At 42.3% G+C, this 18,462-nt stretch overlaps 1 protein-coding gene across 1 annotated transcript in view; it reads left to right on the top strand.

The window, feature by feature from the left end:
* qsox2 (quiescin Q6 sulfhydryl oxidase 2) overlaps positions 1 to 18,462 on the top strand; it is a 129,334-nt gene that overhangs the window by 32,882 nt on the left and 77,990 nt on the right. Inside the window, exons 2-3 of the mRNA XM_028809106.2 lie at positions 11,968 to 12,068; positions 18,194 to 18,242. Of these exons, the coding sequence (XP_028664939.1) occupies positions 11,968 to 12,068; positions 18,194 to 18,242 (150 nt within the window). The remainder of the gene's footprint in view (positions 1 to 11,967; positions 12,069 to 18,193; positions 18,243 to 18,462) is intronic.

The raw sequence follows: 18,462 nt of genomic DNA, 5'->3' as shown, positions 1-18,462 counted from the left end.
ACCAATGTATGAATGAGTATCGCACAGGTTTAACTTAAAAATTTTGTAAATGTTGGGTTCGTGATCTGGTGGTCGGATTCATGAACACAGAATTCAGTGGATGTTCTTCTGAGTGGGCTTTCTTCATTGCATGCGTGCTGTCTCTGTCTAACATACCAAAACCCCAATTCCTATCTTTCCTTTTTCTTTCTCCGCATAACCAATCGCCACACGATAACACAAAGCATTTCATGCGCTACATAATTTGTGACAGAGTTTGAGAATATCTGGTAAATTAAATATTCATTTTAAGATGAAGTTTAGTTTGCGATGTTCTACTAGATAAGACTACGAGAATAAAGTCAATCTCGAGATAAACGGCGAGAATAAAGTGGAAATGTCAACTTTATTCTCGACATAAGCTTAGCAGCAGTACACAGACTGCACTGAGAACAGAGACGTCACTTCCTGATGCCCTTTTTCTGATATGCGATAGGCTGGTTCCACGAGTCTTTTTTTTTTTTTTTTTTTTTTTTTTTTTTTTTTTTTCCTCTCGCCTGCCCACCTCTGCACACTCCTTGCTACTGTAATTAAACTGCTCCCCCCCCCCCCGCTATTACCATGTACACCCCCCTCTCAAAAGCCCACCTCCCCATACTCTTTGCTTGTGAATTCTGCTCCGTCTCGTCCCCGCTATTAGCTTTAGCACCTTGCAAGTTGCGATCCTACTTCTAAAATATTTGCCCACCCGTCCGCTTGTCCCTTGACAGCCACAGATCTAATGATCTGCAGAGACGGCATCTCACAATGTCACTTGAGATGACAGTCCTGCGCTCAACTCAACTAAATTAGCCGGGCGGAGCGCCTGGCTAAAAGACGCTAGGGAGAACACTGAAGGCCTGCTCCATTAGATTGGGCATTCAGGAATTTTCCATTATTTTTTAGCTTTGATAAACTCCTGTGTGGCCTCAGCAGTATGTGTGGCTCATTATCTTGTCGTTGGATGAAGCGCGGGCGGCACGGTGGCGCAGTGGGTAGCTCTGCTGCCTCGCAGTTGGGAGATCTGGGGACCTGGGTTCGATTCCCGGGTCCTCCCTGTGTGGAGTTTGCATGTTCTCCCCATGTCTGCGTGGGTTTCCTCCGGGCGCTCCGGTTTCCTCCCACAGTCCAAAGACATGCAGGTTAGGTGGATTGGCGATTCTAAATTGGCCCTAGTGTGTTTGTGTGTGTGTCCTGCGGTGGGTTGGCACCCTGCCCGGGATTGGTTCCTGCCTTGTGCCCTGTGTTGGCTGGGATTGGCTCCAGCAGACCCCCGTGACCCTGTGTTCAGATTCAGCGGGTTGGAAAATGGATGGATGGATGGATGAAGCGCCGTCCACGGAGTTTGGAGGCCTTTACTGAACTTGAGTAGATCAGATGTTTCTACACACCTCAGAATTCATTGTACCACTGCCATCAGCAGTTCCATCAGAGAAGTGTGGCAGGACCTGTGGCAACTATACATGCCCAAGACATAACACCCCCCAGCATCATGTTTAACAGATGATATGTTCTGCTTTGCAGTTCCTTGTCATCTCCTCACTTTGTTCTTACCATCACTCTGATCAGGTTCATCTTTCTCATCTGTCCACAAGACTTTTTTCCCCCCAGAATTCTGCAGGCTCTTTTGAAGTCCTTTATCACACACTGTCATCTGGCCATCCTGTTTTTGTGTTGTTCATCTTGCAGTGTTTCTGTTCATGATGTCTTCTGCTGATAGTTGTCTCCGATACACACATCGGCCCCCCAGTTTTTGTTCTGTTAGACAGGTGTTTGGGGCTTTTACTTGACCATAGTGAGGATTCTTCTGTCATCAGCAGTGGAAGTCTTCATTGTTCTACCAGTCCCTTTGTGATTACTGAGCTCACCAGTGTGTTCTTTCTTCTTCATGATATTCCAGACAGTTGATTTTGGTCATCCTGAGGTTTTACCGATGTCTGAGATGGTTTTATTCTTGGTTTTTTCAGCCTCCTGATGGCTTCTTTGAGTTTCATTGGCACAGCTCTTGTCCTCATGTTGAACAATGGCAGCTGCAGACTCCAAAGGGAAAAAGCAGGCAGAGGTGTCTTTATAAAGCCATGAAACCCACCTGAGTGATCACAAACACCAAGGATGCCAACTGTCCCCCAAACATTATGGTGCCCTAAGATTGGGGGGGGGGGGGTGTACTTGTAAAGAAAGTGTTGTGTGACTGAAAGTCTGCAGTGTGCAGTTTAATCACAAGTCTGAATTATTGACTTAAGTTTAAACTGTGGAGTAGAGGGGGGGATATCAAGGAAAAAATGTCTGTCTCGAACATTATGGAAGGCACTGTATGTATATAACGTGTGTGTGTGTATCTGTTTTTATATAATAGAGTAATCCCTCGCTATATCATGCTTCGACTTTCGCGGCTTCACTCGATATCACGGATTTTATATGTAAGCATATCTAAATATATAACGCGGGTTTCTGCGGACAATGGGTCTTTTTACTTCTGGTACATGCTTCCTCAGTTGGTTTGCCCAGTTGATTTCATACAAGGGACATTATTGCTGAATGGCTGAGAAGCTACCCAATCAGAGCACGCAGTTAAGTTCCTGTGTGCTGATTGGCTAAGCGACGGAGTACAGAATTCGATTCCGCTGCGTTAACCAGGAAGTCTCGTCTCGCTCATTCAGCAATGTGTTTTCGCTGTGTAAAGAGTTCATTTTTGTGCTCTTTTGTGTTTATCTTTGTGCATAGTCAAGCCCTTCATTATGGCTCCAAAACGATCTGCTCCTGCTACTGCTTCAGGGGCCGTGCCCAAGCGCCAACGGAAGATGCTAACGATTGCCAAAAAGGTAAATGTTTTGGATATGTTGAAGGAAGGGAACAGCTACACTGCTGTAGGACGCCATTACGGCATCAATGAGTCCACGATTCTTTTTATTTAAAAAAGAGGAAAAGCATATAAGATCTACAGCGGCAGTGTCCTTTAACCAGGGCGCAAAACGAGTTGTAAGTGGACGTAATAAGGCAGTAGTCTGGATGGAATCTGCTTTAGGGATTTGGATTGAAGACTACCAGAAGGAGAACAACAGCGGGTGCTACACAGTCGCCTGAAAAGGCTCCTTTAGAAGAGCTGTAACGCTCTCCTTTGTTGTGCAGTAAAATTTAAACTCCTCGTTATCAGACAAGTCGTCGTGTCATTGTTGGTGAGTAACCATAATTAATTTTCTACGTACAGTACTTAGTACATGTATGTACGTTTAGCGTCACTGTGCACACATTTTACTGTATGCAATTTTTCTTGCATTGTATGTATTTATTGCTGGTGGCCTGTTTATCGTAATGACTGTAACATATGTGATATCGGAGACGCTTGATATCTTTAAAATAATATTTAGGTTTTACTGTATATAAACAGTGTGTTTACATACATAATTTCAACGAATCTTACCTAATATCTAAGAGAATACAAAGGGGTTATGCTGTATAACTGTGCGGGAAATGTTTATTAGAGTGTGGGAGAGTTTATAAGGGCTTAAAATATATAAAAAGAACCATATGAACATAAGCTTTTTACTTCGCGGATTTTCACCTTTTGCGGGGGGGTATGGAATGCAACCCCCGCGATCGAGGAGGGATCACTGTATCTCGCAACTAAGTAAGCCAAGTGTGGTATAAATATACAGTATATACTCTTGTGTAAGTGTTGGGTCTGTGTGAAAATGTGCCCCCCATGAACTGGACCTGCCAATTGGTTGGTTCTTACCTTTATGCCCATTTTCTGCCAGGATTGCTACAGGCATTGTGGTATTGTATATAGGTTCGCAGGCTGGTATCGTGGGAGTGGCACTGATGTCCCCAAGTTGCTGCTTGTCTGTACCATGTCTCCCATCTGCCTCACTCTCAATAGACTCTCCGGTGGGGAGGCCAAGAGTCCGTATTGTAGAGCAGCACTCCGGCTTGAATTTCCATGACAGTGACTCCATTCATTGTTGGAGAGTAACAGACAAACAGGTGGGAATCGGGCATTGGGGGAGGAGTAGTGGAGCAGCTCTGGAGCAAACATTGAATGCCCTGAAGCTGAAGTCTGTTTTACTTATTTATTTGCTTTCTGGATGGGCTGTCTACAGTCAAAAAAAAAAAAAAAAAAAAAAAAAAAAAGCGAGGCCCCATCTCCATTCACCACAGATCTATTGTTTAAGCTTCAATGCTTCTCCATCTGCTGCTGGATTCTTGCAGTTAGCAGGAGGACCCCTGGCCATTTGTGTCACAGCGTTTTTATTGACGGGAATGACGCATCTCAAAGCTTTACTTCCTACCCTGGGGACCTAATTTGACTTCCAGTTTCTAGAGGAATGAAGTTAAAGTGCTAGGTTTGTGTATTTCTTCTAGTTCATGGCACATTTCTCCTCTCAACTACCTTTAGGCTTCATAATATAAATCTAGAACCTAATATAGAATATACAGTGCATCCGGAAAGTATTCAGTGCATCACTTTTTCCACATTTTGTTATGTTACAGCCTTATTCCAAAATGGATTAAATTCATTTTTTTCCTCAGAATTCTACACAACACCCCATAATGACAACATGAAAAAAGTTTACTTGAGGTTTTTGCAAATTTATTAAAAATAAAAACACTGAGAAATCCCATGTCCATAAGTATTCACAGGCTTTGCTCAATACTTTGTCGATGCACCTTTGGCAGCAATTACAGCCTCAAGTCTTGTTGAATATGATGCCACAAGCTTGGCACACCTATCCTTGGCCAGTTTCGCCCATTCCTCTTTGCAGCACCTCTCAAGCTCCATCAGGTTGGATGGGAAGCGTCGGTGCACAGCCATTTTAAGATCTCTCCAGAGATGTTCAATCGGATTCAAGTCTGGGCTCTGGCTGGGCCACTCAAGGACATTCACAGTGTTGTCCTGAAGCCACTTCTTTGATATCTTGGCTGTGTGCTTAGGGTCGTTGTCCTGCTGAAAGATGAACTGTCGCCCAAATCTGAGGTCAAGAGCGCTCTGGAGCAGGTTTTCATCCAGGATGTCTCTGTACATTGCTGCAGTCATCTTTCCCTTTATCCTGACTAGTCTCCCAGTCCCTGCCGCTGAAAAACATCCCCACAGCATGATGCTGCCACCACCATGCTTCACTGTAGAGATGATATTGGCCTGGTGATGAGCGGTGCCTGGTTTCCTCCAAACGTGACGCCTGGCATTCACACCAAAGAGTTCAATCTTTGTCTCATCAGACCAGAGAATTTTCTTTCTCATGGTCTGAGAGTCCTTCAGGTGCCTTTTGGCAAACTCCAGGCGGGCTGCCATGTGCCTTTTACTAAGGAGTGGCTTCCGTCTGGCCACTCTACCATACAGGCCTGCAGATATGGTTGTCCTTCTGGAAGGTTCTCCTCTCTCTGGAGCTCTGACAGAGTGACCATTGGGTTCTTGGTCACCTCCCTGACTAAGGCCCTTCTCCACCGATCGCTCAGTTTAGATGGCCGGCCAGCTCTAGGAAGAGTCCTGGTGGTTTTGAACTTCTTCCACTTACGGATGATGGAGGCCACTGTGCTCATTGGGACCTTCAAAGCAGCAGAAATTTTTCTGTAACCTTCCCTAGATTTGTGCCTCAAGACAATCCCGTCTCGGAGATCTACAGACAATTCCTTTGACTTCATGCTTGGTTTGTGCTCAGACATGAACTGTCAACTGTGGGACCTTCTATAGACAGGTGTGTGCCTTTCCAAATCATGTCCAGTCAGCTGAATTTACCACAGGTGGACTCCAATGAAGCTGCAGAAACATCTCAAGGATGATCAGGTGAAACAGGATGCACCTGAGCTCAATTTTGAGCTTCACGGCAAAGGCTGTGAATACTTATGTACATGGGATTTCTCAATTGTATTATTTTTAATAAATTTGCAAAAACCTCAAGTAAACGTTTTTCACGTTGTCATTATGGGGTGTTGTGTGTAGAATTCTGAGGAAAAAAAATGAATTTAATCCATTTTGGAATAAGGCTGTAACATAACAAAATGTGGAAAAAGTGATGCACTGTGAATACTTTCCAGATGCACTGTAATATAGAACATGTTGCAGTCTGTCCAGTTTTATATTGAGTCGGTCACAATGGACATCCAAATATTGGATCTCAAGACTTAGTTTTCTTGTGATACCACCTTCATATTTTCAATGTTTAGTGTCATCACAGGATAAAAATATTGCCAAGTAAATAATCGATCCCCTGCTGAATTTGTGAGGTTGCTCACTTAAAAAGAAATGAACAGTCTCTAATTTTTATTGTAGTTTCATTTTAATGGAGAGAGACACAATATCAACCAAAAATCCATAATAAACACATTGCATAAAAGTTATAAATTGATTGGCATGTCATTGAGTGAAATAAGGATTTGATGGCCTACAACACAGCCAGACTTCTGGCTCCCACAGATTGGCTGTGTGTCCATGTGGCACACATACAAGCAATCAATCAATTCCAGATACTCCTGATTTCAACTCATTATGTGTATAAAGTACACCTGACCATAGAATCAATTTCTTCCATTCCAACCTCTCCACCACTGTGGGCAACAACAAGAGCTGTTAAAGGACATTGGGGAGAGGTGGAATGGGCTACAAGACCATCAGCAAGAAGCTTGGTGAGAAGGTGACCGCTGTTGGTGCGATTATTCGGAAATAGAAAAAAAAAATGACCATCAATTTCCCTCAGTCTGGAACTCCATGCAACATCTTGCCTCATGGGGTGAGCAGACAAATGGTCCCAAAGCATGTTTCCACCACCTTCCTCCAAACATGGCGGGTTGAGTTGATGCCAAAGAGCTCGATTTTGGTTTCATCTGACCTCCGCACCTTCTCCCAAGCCTTCTCTGAATCATTTAGATGTTCACTGGCAAACTTAAGACAGACCTGTACATGTGCCTTCTTGAGCAGGGGGACTTTGAGGGCACTGCAAGATTTCAGTCCATTACGGCATTGTGTGTTACCAATGGTGTTCTTGGTGACTGTGGTGGTCCCAACTGCCTCCAGATCATTAACAAACTCCTCCCGTGTAGTTTTGGGCTGATCCCTAACCTTTCTCATGATCATCCTCACCCCATGATGCAATATCATGCACGGAGCTCCAAACCTAGGGCGATTTGATGGTCATTTTATTATTTCTTCCATTTCTGAATAATCACACCAAGATGTTGCATGGAGCTCCAGACCGAGGGAAATTGATGGTCATTTTTTATTTCTATTTCCGAATAATCGCACCAACAGCGGTCACCTTCTCGCCAAGCTTCTTGCTGATGGTCTTGTAGCCCATTCCAGCCTTGTCCCAGATGTCCTCTGACAGCTCTTTGGTGTTGCCCATGGTGGCGGAGAGGTTGGAATGGAAGAAATTAATTCTATGGACAGGTGTGCTTTATACACATAATTAGTTGAGATCAGGAGTATCTGACTGATTTTTGTGTGCCCTTGTGGCACACATATTACAATCAATCTGTGGAAGCCAGAATTCTGGCTGGGTTGTAAGGGATCAAATTCTTATTTCACTCAATGACTTGCAAATCAACTTTATAACTTTTATGTAATATGTGTGTTCTGGATTTTTGGTTGACATTCTGTCTCTCGCCATTAGAATGAAACTACCAAAAAATTAGACCAGTGATCATTTCTTTTGTAAGCAACCTTACAAATTCAGCAGGGGATCAAATACTTATTTTCCCCCATAAAATATAATATTGGTTTTTAAATCGGTTATGGAGACTTGACCATAAACACAATGTGGATGAGTGGCACTTGTTCATTGACTCTTGAAAAGTCCGCTTGAAAGCTAACCTGCTCCATAACAGAAATAAATCCCCTTCTGTACCTGTAGTGCATGCTACTTCATTTTCATTTAAATTTACAAATTTGGCCGACGTCTTTCATCCAAGGGGACTTTTCAGAATTTCAGATACAGTTTGGTTTTATTTCTTCTGGTTTTCCAATTGGAACGCAGGCAGGTGAAGTGACATGCTCAGGGTCACACTGGAAATTGAGCCCACAATGTGTTGGTTTGAAGCCCAAAGCCTTAATGGATCAATTGACACGATTAGTTGACAGATACCTGATCAGGGTTATGCTGTAGTTCGAATTCTGGGTGGTACATTTGATTCTTCTGTCCACCTGATAAAAACTTTTAATTTTTTTTTTTTTTAAATTTTGCCAGCCCTTGATCTTGACAGATGCTGACTGTTTTGCCCATGTTTTTATTACATCTAGGCTAGACTACTGTAATGCCATACTGTGTGGTCTTCCCAAGTCTGTTCTAAACAAACCACATGTTAAGATCTCTGCTGCTCTCACTTACACCAAACCCTCACTTGTGCAAATTTTGAGGAAACGATATTGGCACAGAGTTGAATCTCATATCCACTACTAGTCTCAATTTTAATTTTGAGAACAAAAACTAGCCACAGGAAATGAGATCAGGTGAATACAGGGTGTGTGAATCAACAATGTCATTCTGTTTGGTGAAGAAACATGTTGACAGCATGGTGTATGCAGGTGTCATGTCATGGTGCAAAATACAGTTTTGGGGGTGACGCTTCTCTGGATGCGTTTTTCTGATGCTTTCCCACAGATGCCTCGGCAGTTCAGTGTAATGTCGCTGACTAAGGGCTCGGTTATACTTCACGCTTGGAATGCGTACGCACCCGCATCATGGCTGCCACACGTGTTCAGCGTTCATTTGATGCGTCCTCTGAGCAGGTCCTCAGGTGCGTGAGCTGCAATACCAGCAAAAAGTCGGGGGGGCGCAGTGTGCTAAAAGTTGGAATGTGACGTCGGAGTCTCTGGTTACTATCTACATGTGACAGAAAGCTGCTTTGAGGATCCTACGAATGGTTCAATGTGGTGAAGCAAAATGCCAGCATACAGATGCATTTGTGGTGCCTTTATATTCAAGCGTCGCATATTCCCGATCGTAATGACATGATACAGTTTAAAAGTCTCCCATACCATCTTTTGTGCCGTCTTTTCTTTCCTGAGGCTTCCTCTGGTACGGACAGCAGTGGCAAATAGCAATAGATCACCACACAGAGCAAATTAAATGTATGATATTCCAACTCTGCACATTTAGAATCCTTAGATTAATACTTGATATCACTTTCATGATGAAATGCATTGAAGTATGTATGTTACATTTTACAGATAAATTGGTAATTTCGTTTTAATAATGACACATGGGGTGACACGGTGGTGGAGCGGTAGCACTGCTGTCCCGCAGGGAGTCACGTCACTGATACTCCCTGCCTGGAGTGTCCATGTTTTCCTGCTGGGTTTCCACACTGTGCTCCGGTTTCCTTCCAAAGAAAATGACGCCAGCGTGAATGTGAGTGCTTGTATTCACCTTGTGATGAGCTGATGCCTCGTCCAGGGTTTGTTTCTACCTCGTGCCCAATGCTTGCTGAAATGGACAAATCCATTGTTTTCAGAGATAATTGCGGTAAGGTGTCATCGGAGTTTAATGGCTGTTCCAGGCAATTCACAACACAGCGAAGCCAAACCTGTTCTCCCCGTGATATCTTGCACTGCCACCTGGTGGATTCCTCCAGATTTACGTAAAGTACACGTGCAAGTATAAACGGTACAACGCTTTGGTAGCAGGAGCGTCCTGTGCAGCATTCGTCGTGTCACATGAAGTATAAATCCGGCCTAACAGTCTGTCTTCGGAGAACAAACTCTTTATGAGCAAGTCTCAATGTCTGAAAACCCGATCAACATTGTCTCTTGAATATCTGCTGTGGTGGCTCAGAGAGAGAGTCGCTCAAATTATTATGTTCACGATTTTAGGTTAACCTCCAGAAATCTGCTGACCGGCCACTGCAATAAGATGCTGCAGATGTTCTATCAAACAGTTGTGGCGAGCGCCCTCTTCTACGCAGTGGTGTGCTGGGGAGGCAGCATTAAGAGGAAAGACACCTTACGCCTGGACAAACTGGTGAGGAAGGCAGGCTCTATTGTTGGCATGGAGCTGGACAGTTTAACATCTGTGGCAGAGCGAAGGGCGCTCAGCAGGCTCCTATCAATTATGGAGAATCCACTGCATCCACTAAATAGTGTCATCTCCAGACAGAAGAGCAGCTTCAGCGACAGACTGCTGTCACCGTCCTGCTCCACAGACAGATTGAGGAGATCGTTCCTCTCCCAAACTATGCGACTCTTTAATTCCACCCGGGGGGGGGGGGGGGGTAAACGTTAATATTTAACATTATACAAAGTTATTGTCTGTTTTCACCTGCATTATTATCATTCTTTAATATTATTTATTGTATCAGTATGCTGCTGCTGAAGAATGTGAATTTCCCCTTGTGATTAATAAAGTATCTACCTATCTCTCTCTATCTCTATCTCTATCTCTATCTATCTAACACCTTGATAGTCCAGGGTTGGACCCCCTTTTGCCTTCAGAACTGCCGTAATTCTTAGTGGCACCGATTTAACAAGGTGCTAGAAAGAGTCCTCGGGGAATTTTGGTTCATATTGACATGATAGCATCACGCAGTTGCTGCTGATTTATCGGCTGCATGTCCATGATAAGAATCCCTCATTCCGCCACATCCCAGAGGTGTTCTACCAGATTGAGATCTGGTGACTGTGGAGGCCATTTGAGTCTAGTGAACTCATTGTTGTGTTCAAGAAACCAGTTGGAGATGATCTGAGCTTTGTGACATGGCATGTTATCCTGCTGGAAGGAGCCATCAGAAGATCATAAAAGGATGGACATGGACAGCAACAATACTCTGGTAGGCTGTGGTATTCAAACTATGCTCAATTGATACTAAGGAGCCCAGAGTGTGCCAAGAAGATATCCCCCACACCATTAAACCACCAACACCAGCAGCCTGAACTGTTGATACAAGTGTAGGATGGATCCATGCTTTCATGTTGTTGATGCCAAATTTTGACCACCTACCATGCAAATGTCACAGCAGAGACTGAGACTCGTCAGACCAGGCAACGTTTTTCCAATCTTCTGTTGTCCAGTTTTGGTGTTAATTGTAGCCTTAGTTGCCTGTTCTTAGCTGGGCGGGGTGCCCTCCTGTGTGGTCTCCTGCTGCTGTAGCCCACCTGCTTGAAGGTTTGATGTGTTGTGTGTTCAGATGCTTTTCTGCATGCCTCCGTTATAACCGTTGCCTTTCTATCAACTTGAACCAGTCTGACCATTCTCCTGACTTTTTACTTTTTTTTTCTTTTTTCTCCCTTTTCTCAGACCATTCACTATAAACCCTAGAGATGGTTGTGTGTAAAAATCCTGGTAGATGAGTAGTTTCTGAAATACTCTGATCTGCCCATTCTGATGCTCAGATTGAACTTGAGCAGGTAGTCTTGACAATGTCTACAGGCCGAAATGCATTGAGTTGCTGCCATGTGATTGGTGGATTTAGATATTTACATTAACAGACGGTTGAACAGGTGTACCTAATAAAGTGGCCGCTGAGTGTTTGCACTTAAATAACTTGGCATACGACTCGGCAGACTGATTATCCAGACTGTGGTCATGTGCTTCCTAGTGGTATAATTGATAAGTGCTGTTCACCGATTACAGGAATTTTTGGATTTTTCATATGTTTATTTTTGTAGGCATGTAAATATACAGTATTATCAAACTTAAGTTGCACATCAGTCAAAGGCCCTCCTTGGTTAGAGGAGCAAGAGGTTAGGAGCAGGTACTGATGCAGCGCCTTGCCGCACCTACTACACGACAAACCATCTTAGGATCCCACTTTAGGACCTGAGGTCAGCCATGAGCAATCTGATCTTCATATTTTGATTCAGCATGCAAACTACTATACAATTCAGGTATTTCCACCCCAGGACAAAAAATAAAATGTTTTAATGACCAGTGTGGTGTGTTTTTTGTATTGGGTTTAGAGTACTTGTAGATGGATGGATTTTCTGTACTTAACAGCGTCTTTTATTTATTTTCCCCATCACAGACTGGGATACAGCAATCCGAATTGGAGTGCTAGACTGTGCTGACGAGAAGAACTTTGATACCTGTAAAGAATATGGAATCCATTTCTACCCCACTTTCCGGGTATGCTTTTAAGATTAAAATTTTAATGACTGGCCACATCCAAACAAGTCGTACACAGTGCATGCAGATTTTACTGGCTTTGTGTTTATGCATTTGTTGGCAGCCAGAAATTGCGGTTTTATTTTCTACCCAACCCCCTCCCCCCCCCCCCCCCCAAATAGTGGAGAAGGATGCAGTATTCAAAAGGCCTACTTGACCTAACTGTCAAATTATTGACAGACCTATTGACAATTATTTTAATGCCTACTTTTATTAACTTTGAATCCTTATGGCCTGCTCTGTATCTTTGGCTGTTCATATTTCTTCAATGGTGAACCTTCCATAGTTTTACCCAATTCAGGGTAGCAGTGACATTTTCCTTCAAAGACAAGTAGATTATGACAGCTGATTGATCTAATTTGAAAACAGAAAGGCCAAAAAAGAAGGTTCAAATAGTTAAGTTACAGCAAGAGCAGAAACCAGCAGCAAAAAAAAAAAAATAGTAGCAGTAATCTGGCAATTGTTATTTAGGCAGAGTGGTGGCTCTGAGGCTAAGGATCTGCGCTGGTATCCCGAAGGTTGCCGGTTCGAATCCCCGTCACTGCCAAAAGAGATCCTACTCTGCTGGGCCCTTGAGCAAGGCCCTTAACCTGTAATTGCTCCAGGGGGCGCTGTACAATGGCTGACCCTGCGCTCTGACCCCAAGGGGTATGTGAAAAACTAACAAATACTGTTGTAAGTTGCTCTGGATAAGAGCGTCTGCTAAATGATGTAAATGTAAATTTAAATACATGAGATAAACATCTGCCGTGCAAATAATCCGGGGGCCTCATTTTAAACGTTTGCATACACTCAGAAAGAGGCTTGAAATTTGCATTAGCAAATTCCTAGGCAAATATCACTTGTAGCTGCATCTTTTCCAGGTACCCAAAATCAAGCAGCTACTGAATTGGGAAGGTAGGATCCAGCAGGAGTCAAACACGTAACAAGAAATTCTCAGTCAATAAAGTTCATTTTAAAAATGGTTTAGTTACATTTTTTTTTAAAAAAGGGGACAAATCACAGAAAATTAGAGAATTAAAGGCAAAAAAGGTTTCTTCTGTTTCATTACAATTTTAGCTTTCTCATGTTAAACTTCATTTACTTTGTATACTTGTGTAAGTTGTGTTACTTCTCTATGGAAAACTTACATGGGCTTCACTTAAGTATGTTCAGTACATTCTTGTTTTGTATGGCAAAGTTTGAAACGGTTTGCCCTCCATGCCTTGTCAGCTACAAGGCAAATCATAAACTGAAACTGTTCTGTAGTCAGTGGGACAAGAAATTATTAGAATATTCCATTTATAATTTATCTTTTGGGGGTTATAATAGAAATTCCTTTGACTGTGCATTAATATATAGATAAACACTTCAACATAGCCAAGAGAATACTTGTACCAATTTAACCTAACAAAAAATCGGCTCTTGCAATAACCATTTACAAAAGAAAGCTTGACTGGGAAATAGGTGTATATTTACGCTACTCTGACCCATGCATGTGCAACAGGGAAAGGATGACACCCTTAGAAATGCAGCCAAATTTAATTAAATGACGACTCTCTCTCTCTCTCTCTCATTTTATAGATAGATACATAGATAGATACTTTATTAATCCCAATGGGAAATTCACATTCTTCAGCAGCAGCATACTGATACAATAAATATTAAATTAAAGAATGATAATAATGCAGGTGAAAAACAGACAATAACTTTGTATAATGTTAACGTTTAACCCCCCCCAAAACCCCCCCCAGGTGGAATTATAGAGTCGCACAGTTTGGGCGAGGAACGATCTCCTCAGTCTGTCAGTGGAGCAGGACAGTGACAGCAGTCTGTCGCTGAAGCTGCTCTTCTGTCTGGAGATGATACTATTAAGTGGATGCAGTGGATTCTCCATAATTGATAGGAGCCTGCTCAGCGCCCTTCGCTCTGCCACAGATGTTAAACTGTCCAGCTCCATGCCAACAATAGAGCCTGCCTTCCTCACCAGTTTGTCCAGGCATGAGGCGTCTTTCTTCTTAATGCTGCCTCCCCAGCACACCACTGCGTAGAAGAGGGCGCTCGCCACAACTGTCTAATAGAAGATCTGCAGTATCTTATTGCAGATGTTGAAGGACGCCAGCCTTCTAAGGAAGTATAGTCGGCTCTGTCCTTTCTTGCTTTACATCATTTTTTTTTCTTCCTATAATTTGCATGAACATTATGGTTAATTTTGCAACTTTTTTCATTGCACCAAGTATCATAGTTCACTTGCAGGAGTGATGTTATTCACACTATTCCAAGCCAGCCGGCTGCAGCCCGAGGGAAAAGGGGGAAGCATGATGTCAGGAGTGGGGAACAGGACGGGGCCCTCCTCACTCACGCGCCAGCGTCTGTTCGAATCGGTCTACATCTCATTACGTTTTGGAGAGTACCTCGTCTCCACTTAGCTAGCGATACCTGTTTATTGATTTTTAAAGTTTGTCCGGTTTCACAACTACACACGGGTGGAGCCATGGGGGGACAGCTAGCATAATAATAAAATAATGATTCATATCACCAAATTTTTGTTATAATGTACCTATACCTCAAAAAACATGCACAGACTGTATTTTAGTTCCCTTTTAAGAGGGTAAATTCTGTGTATTTGTACTGAAGAACTTTTTTGTTTTGTTAGTTTTTATCAGCTACCTGTTGTCTCTTCTCAGAGAACTGGCCAACAGGTAAGGAATATCTCATCCAAGCTTCACTTAGTCATGTCTGCTGTTCTGGAAACCATTAACCAGCCAACCGAGGCACTACATCCAGTTTTTGTATGGTTTGGTGCACATATATGAAACATAACAGGTTTTTGCAAATATAAAAAAGGTCATTTGCAACCATGTCCTTACAATAAGGGCATCTAGTGAGAGCGAAGCTGCTTTTGTTAACCGTGAGCAGTATCATTCCATTAATGCACAAGTTATCCGAAATGTGACTGTCAAACATTGTGTCCTGATGGCTTGGGTCAACCCATGATTCATTTATTTTGACTAACTTTGACAGATGCAGTAGTGCTATACGTGGTGGCTGGCATGCTGGTAGATAACTGACTGACCCCTCAGTGTTTCGTTTGACCTGTACTATTCATTGTAATGGCAATCTCATTATTACATGCACCAGGTGATAGTGGCTACCTAATTGGATGCTGGCACCTTTATACCTTTCCCATAACACAGAGAGAGGTGCTATAATGGCACACATGATCTTTTAATCTTCTTTGCAGAGCACAACCAGATACTCTTAAATGCAGGGGATGGGGCCTTGATGCGTCGGGTGAGAGCTGCTCTTCCAGCCATTGAAGTTCTGGAGCATCATGATTGCATATGTATGAGGTTCATTAGCATGCTCCATGTATGGATGTTTTATGTTCACATACACATATTTAAAATGTAATTGTGATTTTTTTTTTTTTTTGAATACATATGCATATTTTTACACTCGAATCCACCCACATTTTTTTTTTCCTTTTTCAACAAGGCCTCAACTGAGTTCTACAAGACCCACACAACATTGTCATAAGTGCTCTGTGACTTGCAGATGCACCACAAGTGATTAAAAAAAATAATAATGTAGCGGAGCACAATGCCAGCATGTGTGGCTCATAAGGCTCTAAGCTCCTTTCTTGTGGATACTTTTATTATGGCTCACTGTCCTGACCAGGCTCCCATGGAATACAGGTCATTCAGTAAGACCACGACCAGGTGAGAATAGGAAGCAAAGTAAAAGCGCAAGCAAGAGGCAGGCAGGTTAAAGCTGGGCTTGTTTTATTATTTTGGAGGCGTCCAATGATGAAAGGCAGCATACATTTTAATATCATGGCATTTAGAATAAAAAGCCTGCTGCCTGTGTACTCACCAGGAAATATGGTTCCTGTGTGGCTTATAGAAATCTCACAGTATCAAGTAAGGGTCTGCACAATCTGTCTGCCTTTTTCCTCCTCTACAGATGCAGCAATATTTTAATAAAGGTGGCCTGAAGATTTTTAATTACACCGTATTGTTTTAGGCATTATGTGTCAAACCAGCAGCCACATAAGATAGACTAATTGTAGGACTCAAAGCTGGGATTTTAAAGCGTTAAGGGAGAATCATAATTTTCATTTGCTTTAATGAGAAGGCCTTATCATTAAACAGTCAGGGGATCCCATGTTTAAGAGTGAATCAGACAGAATCACATGTAAAATGACACTTGTAGGTCACCAGAAAAGTGTTTAGATAAAACTGGGATTGAAAAAAAACAAAAAAAAAAGAGGGGTTGTGAAGAGGTGTAGCTCTAATTTTTACTACTACAGAGATCAAATTAATCATTCAAGATGATGAAATGGCTTCATGCAGAGTAAAAGTGCAAAAACAGATCTGAAAAATTCTGCACAGCGTGTCTGGAGTAACTTGATGTCAACATTAGTGCAGGTGAAACAAACCACTTTTTCAATCAAATGAGAACTAATATAATTCAACTTTATTTGTAAGAACAGCGAAGTTCGATCTGACAGGCCTAATGTATGTAGGAGGCAGTGGCGGGCCGTTGGGGCCTTCAAGGCCTTCTCTGCTGGCCTAAAGAAATATCTGAATCACAAACTGATGTTAATTATATTTTGTCCATGAATACTTATTAAATAATTCCAAATAGCCTGTCCGCTTCCTTTCATAGCTTTTCCGATGGCTGTGCTGCTTCCAGACATGTATTTTCGTATTAAAGCATTTAACCAATCACATTTCAGCCATCATTTGTTGCCAGGCAGGGTCAAAGTCAAAGAAGTCTGCCAGGAGGCCTTCACAATCCGTTCTGCAGGCCCTCCAACACAAAATAAATGTCGATTTAAACTGTTGCTTCAACCAATCAGATTTTGAGTTGGTTTCACTAGGGCCCTCTAGCAGTGTCGCCGTATTCAGACCCGTTGATTTGGATAGGATGGTGTAATAAAAAAATCTGAATGAGAGCATCATGGGGCAGCTGTACACATTGGTATGTTTGGCGGTGAGCATTCCCGTGTCCACTGCTTCTGTCGAGCGGACATTTTCAGCCCTAAAGCGAATTAAAACTTATGCCAGAAATACGACAGGGCAGGTTCGACTTTCAGCATTAGGTTTGATGGCGATAGAAAGGGACTTCGTGATGGAACTGAAGCGCACGGATAATCTGTATGACAGAGTAATTGAACTGTTTTTGAGGAAAGAGAGGAGGATGGATTTTGTTTACAAATAATCCAAATTTTTGGCGAGTAAAATGTTGCGATTTTCCTAAATAATAATGCAAGTTTATGAGTTATTATTGATGTTTTTTATGTGTGTCGCGGGCTGTAGCTGCAGTAGAAAGGAACTTGTTCACCCCTGGTTTGTCTATTCATTTATTGTGGCTATAGGAGTTATCTATCTGCGATGCAATGGCTCTTTATACTGTATTTCTGCATATTAAGATGGTTTTTATAACCATAAATTAGTTTTTGAGGGGCGGGTTGATTCAGATGGAGTACTACTGAAGGCCTAGGTGTGAAATGCACGGTCCACCACTGGTAGGAGGGCTACCTGTCCAATGCTGGTCGTGCTATAAACCTGATGCTACCTGGGCTGTAAACTCGATGAAGTGAGAATATAATGTTATGCTAGGGAACCAGAACCTATCCATTTATTACTAGGGACATTCATGGATCCAAGCCTAAATGGATCACTGGCTGAAAGAAATGTAAGCATTTATGTGATATGATGAATTAGTGAATAACTCCTGACGACTGAGAGGAGACAATTCAGTCTTTCAGACTTGTTTGAATACCTTCTATATTCACTGTAGATAAACAGACTCCCATCACTCCCTGCACACTTCCTTGTGTTGTAGATTTCATTTTTAATGGATAAATTTGCCATTTGGATACACTTGCCCATCAAGCTACACTCAATAACCCATAATGGCCAAGTTTTAAACCTGTTTAATGAAAGGTTTGCAAATTTATTAAACATCAAAAACTGAAATCTGTCATTAATAATAGAATTCAGACCCTTTGATGTGGCACCCCAAATTAAATTATTTATTGGGTAGACTGATATACGTGTGCATGTTGCATCCCAGCTAATTCAAATTTTTCTTTACAGTATTTCAAGGCTCGGAATAGCCAACCTGACACGGGAAAGACCTACAGAGGTGAGCCCCCTTTTGTTTTTTTTTGTTTTTTTTAAATATATAATATGTGTGTTTGATGGACACTGTTCGCATATGTGTTCAAACATTGCTTCTTTAAACCACCTTCTTCCCTGGGCTTTTTTTTTTTTTCTTCACATTTTATTATGTTGTAGGACAAAGTGGACATTGCCCATTGTCTTAGGTTTTTTTAGTGGCACACAAGGCCTATTTCAATAGGGGA

This window comes from Erpetoichthys calabaricus, chromosome 9 (genome assembly GCF_900747795.2).
Source record: "Erpetoichthys calabaricus chromosome 9, fErpCal1.3, whole genome shotgun sequence".
NCBI lineage: Eukaryota > Metazoa > Chordata > Cladistia > Polypteriformes > Polypteridae > Erpetoichthys > Erpetoichthys calabaricus.
The sequence above is the reverse complement of the archived record's forward strand: the minus strand, read 5'-3'. Positions and strand labels throughout refer to the sequence as shown.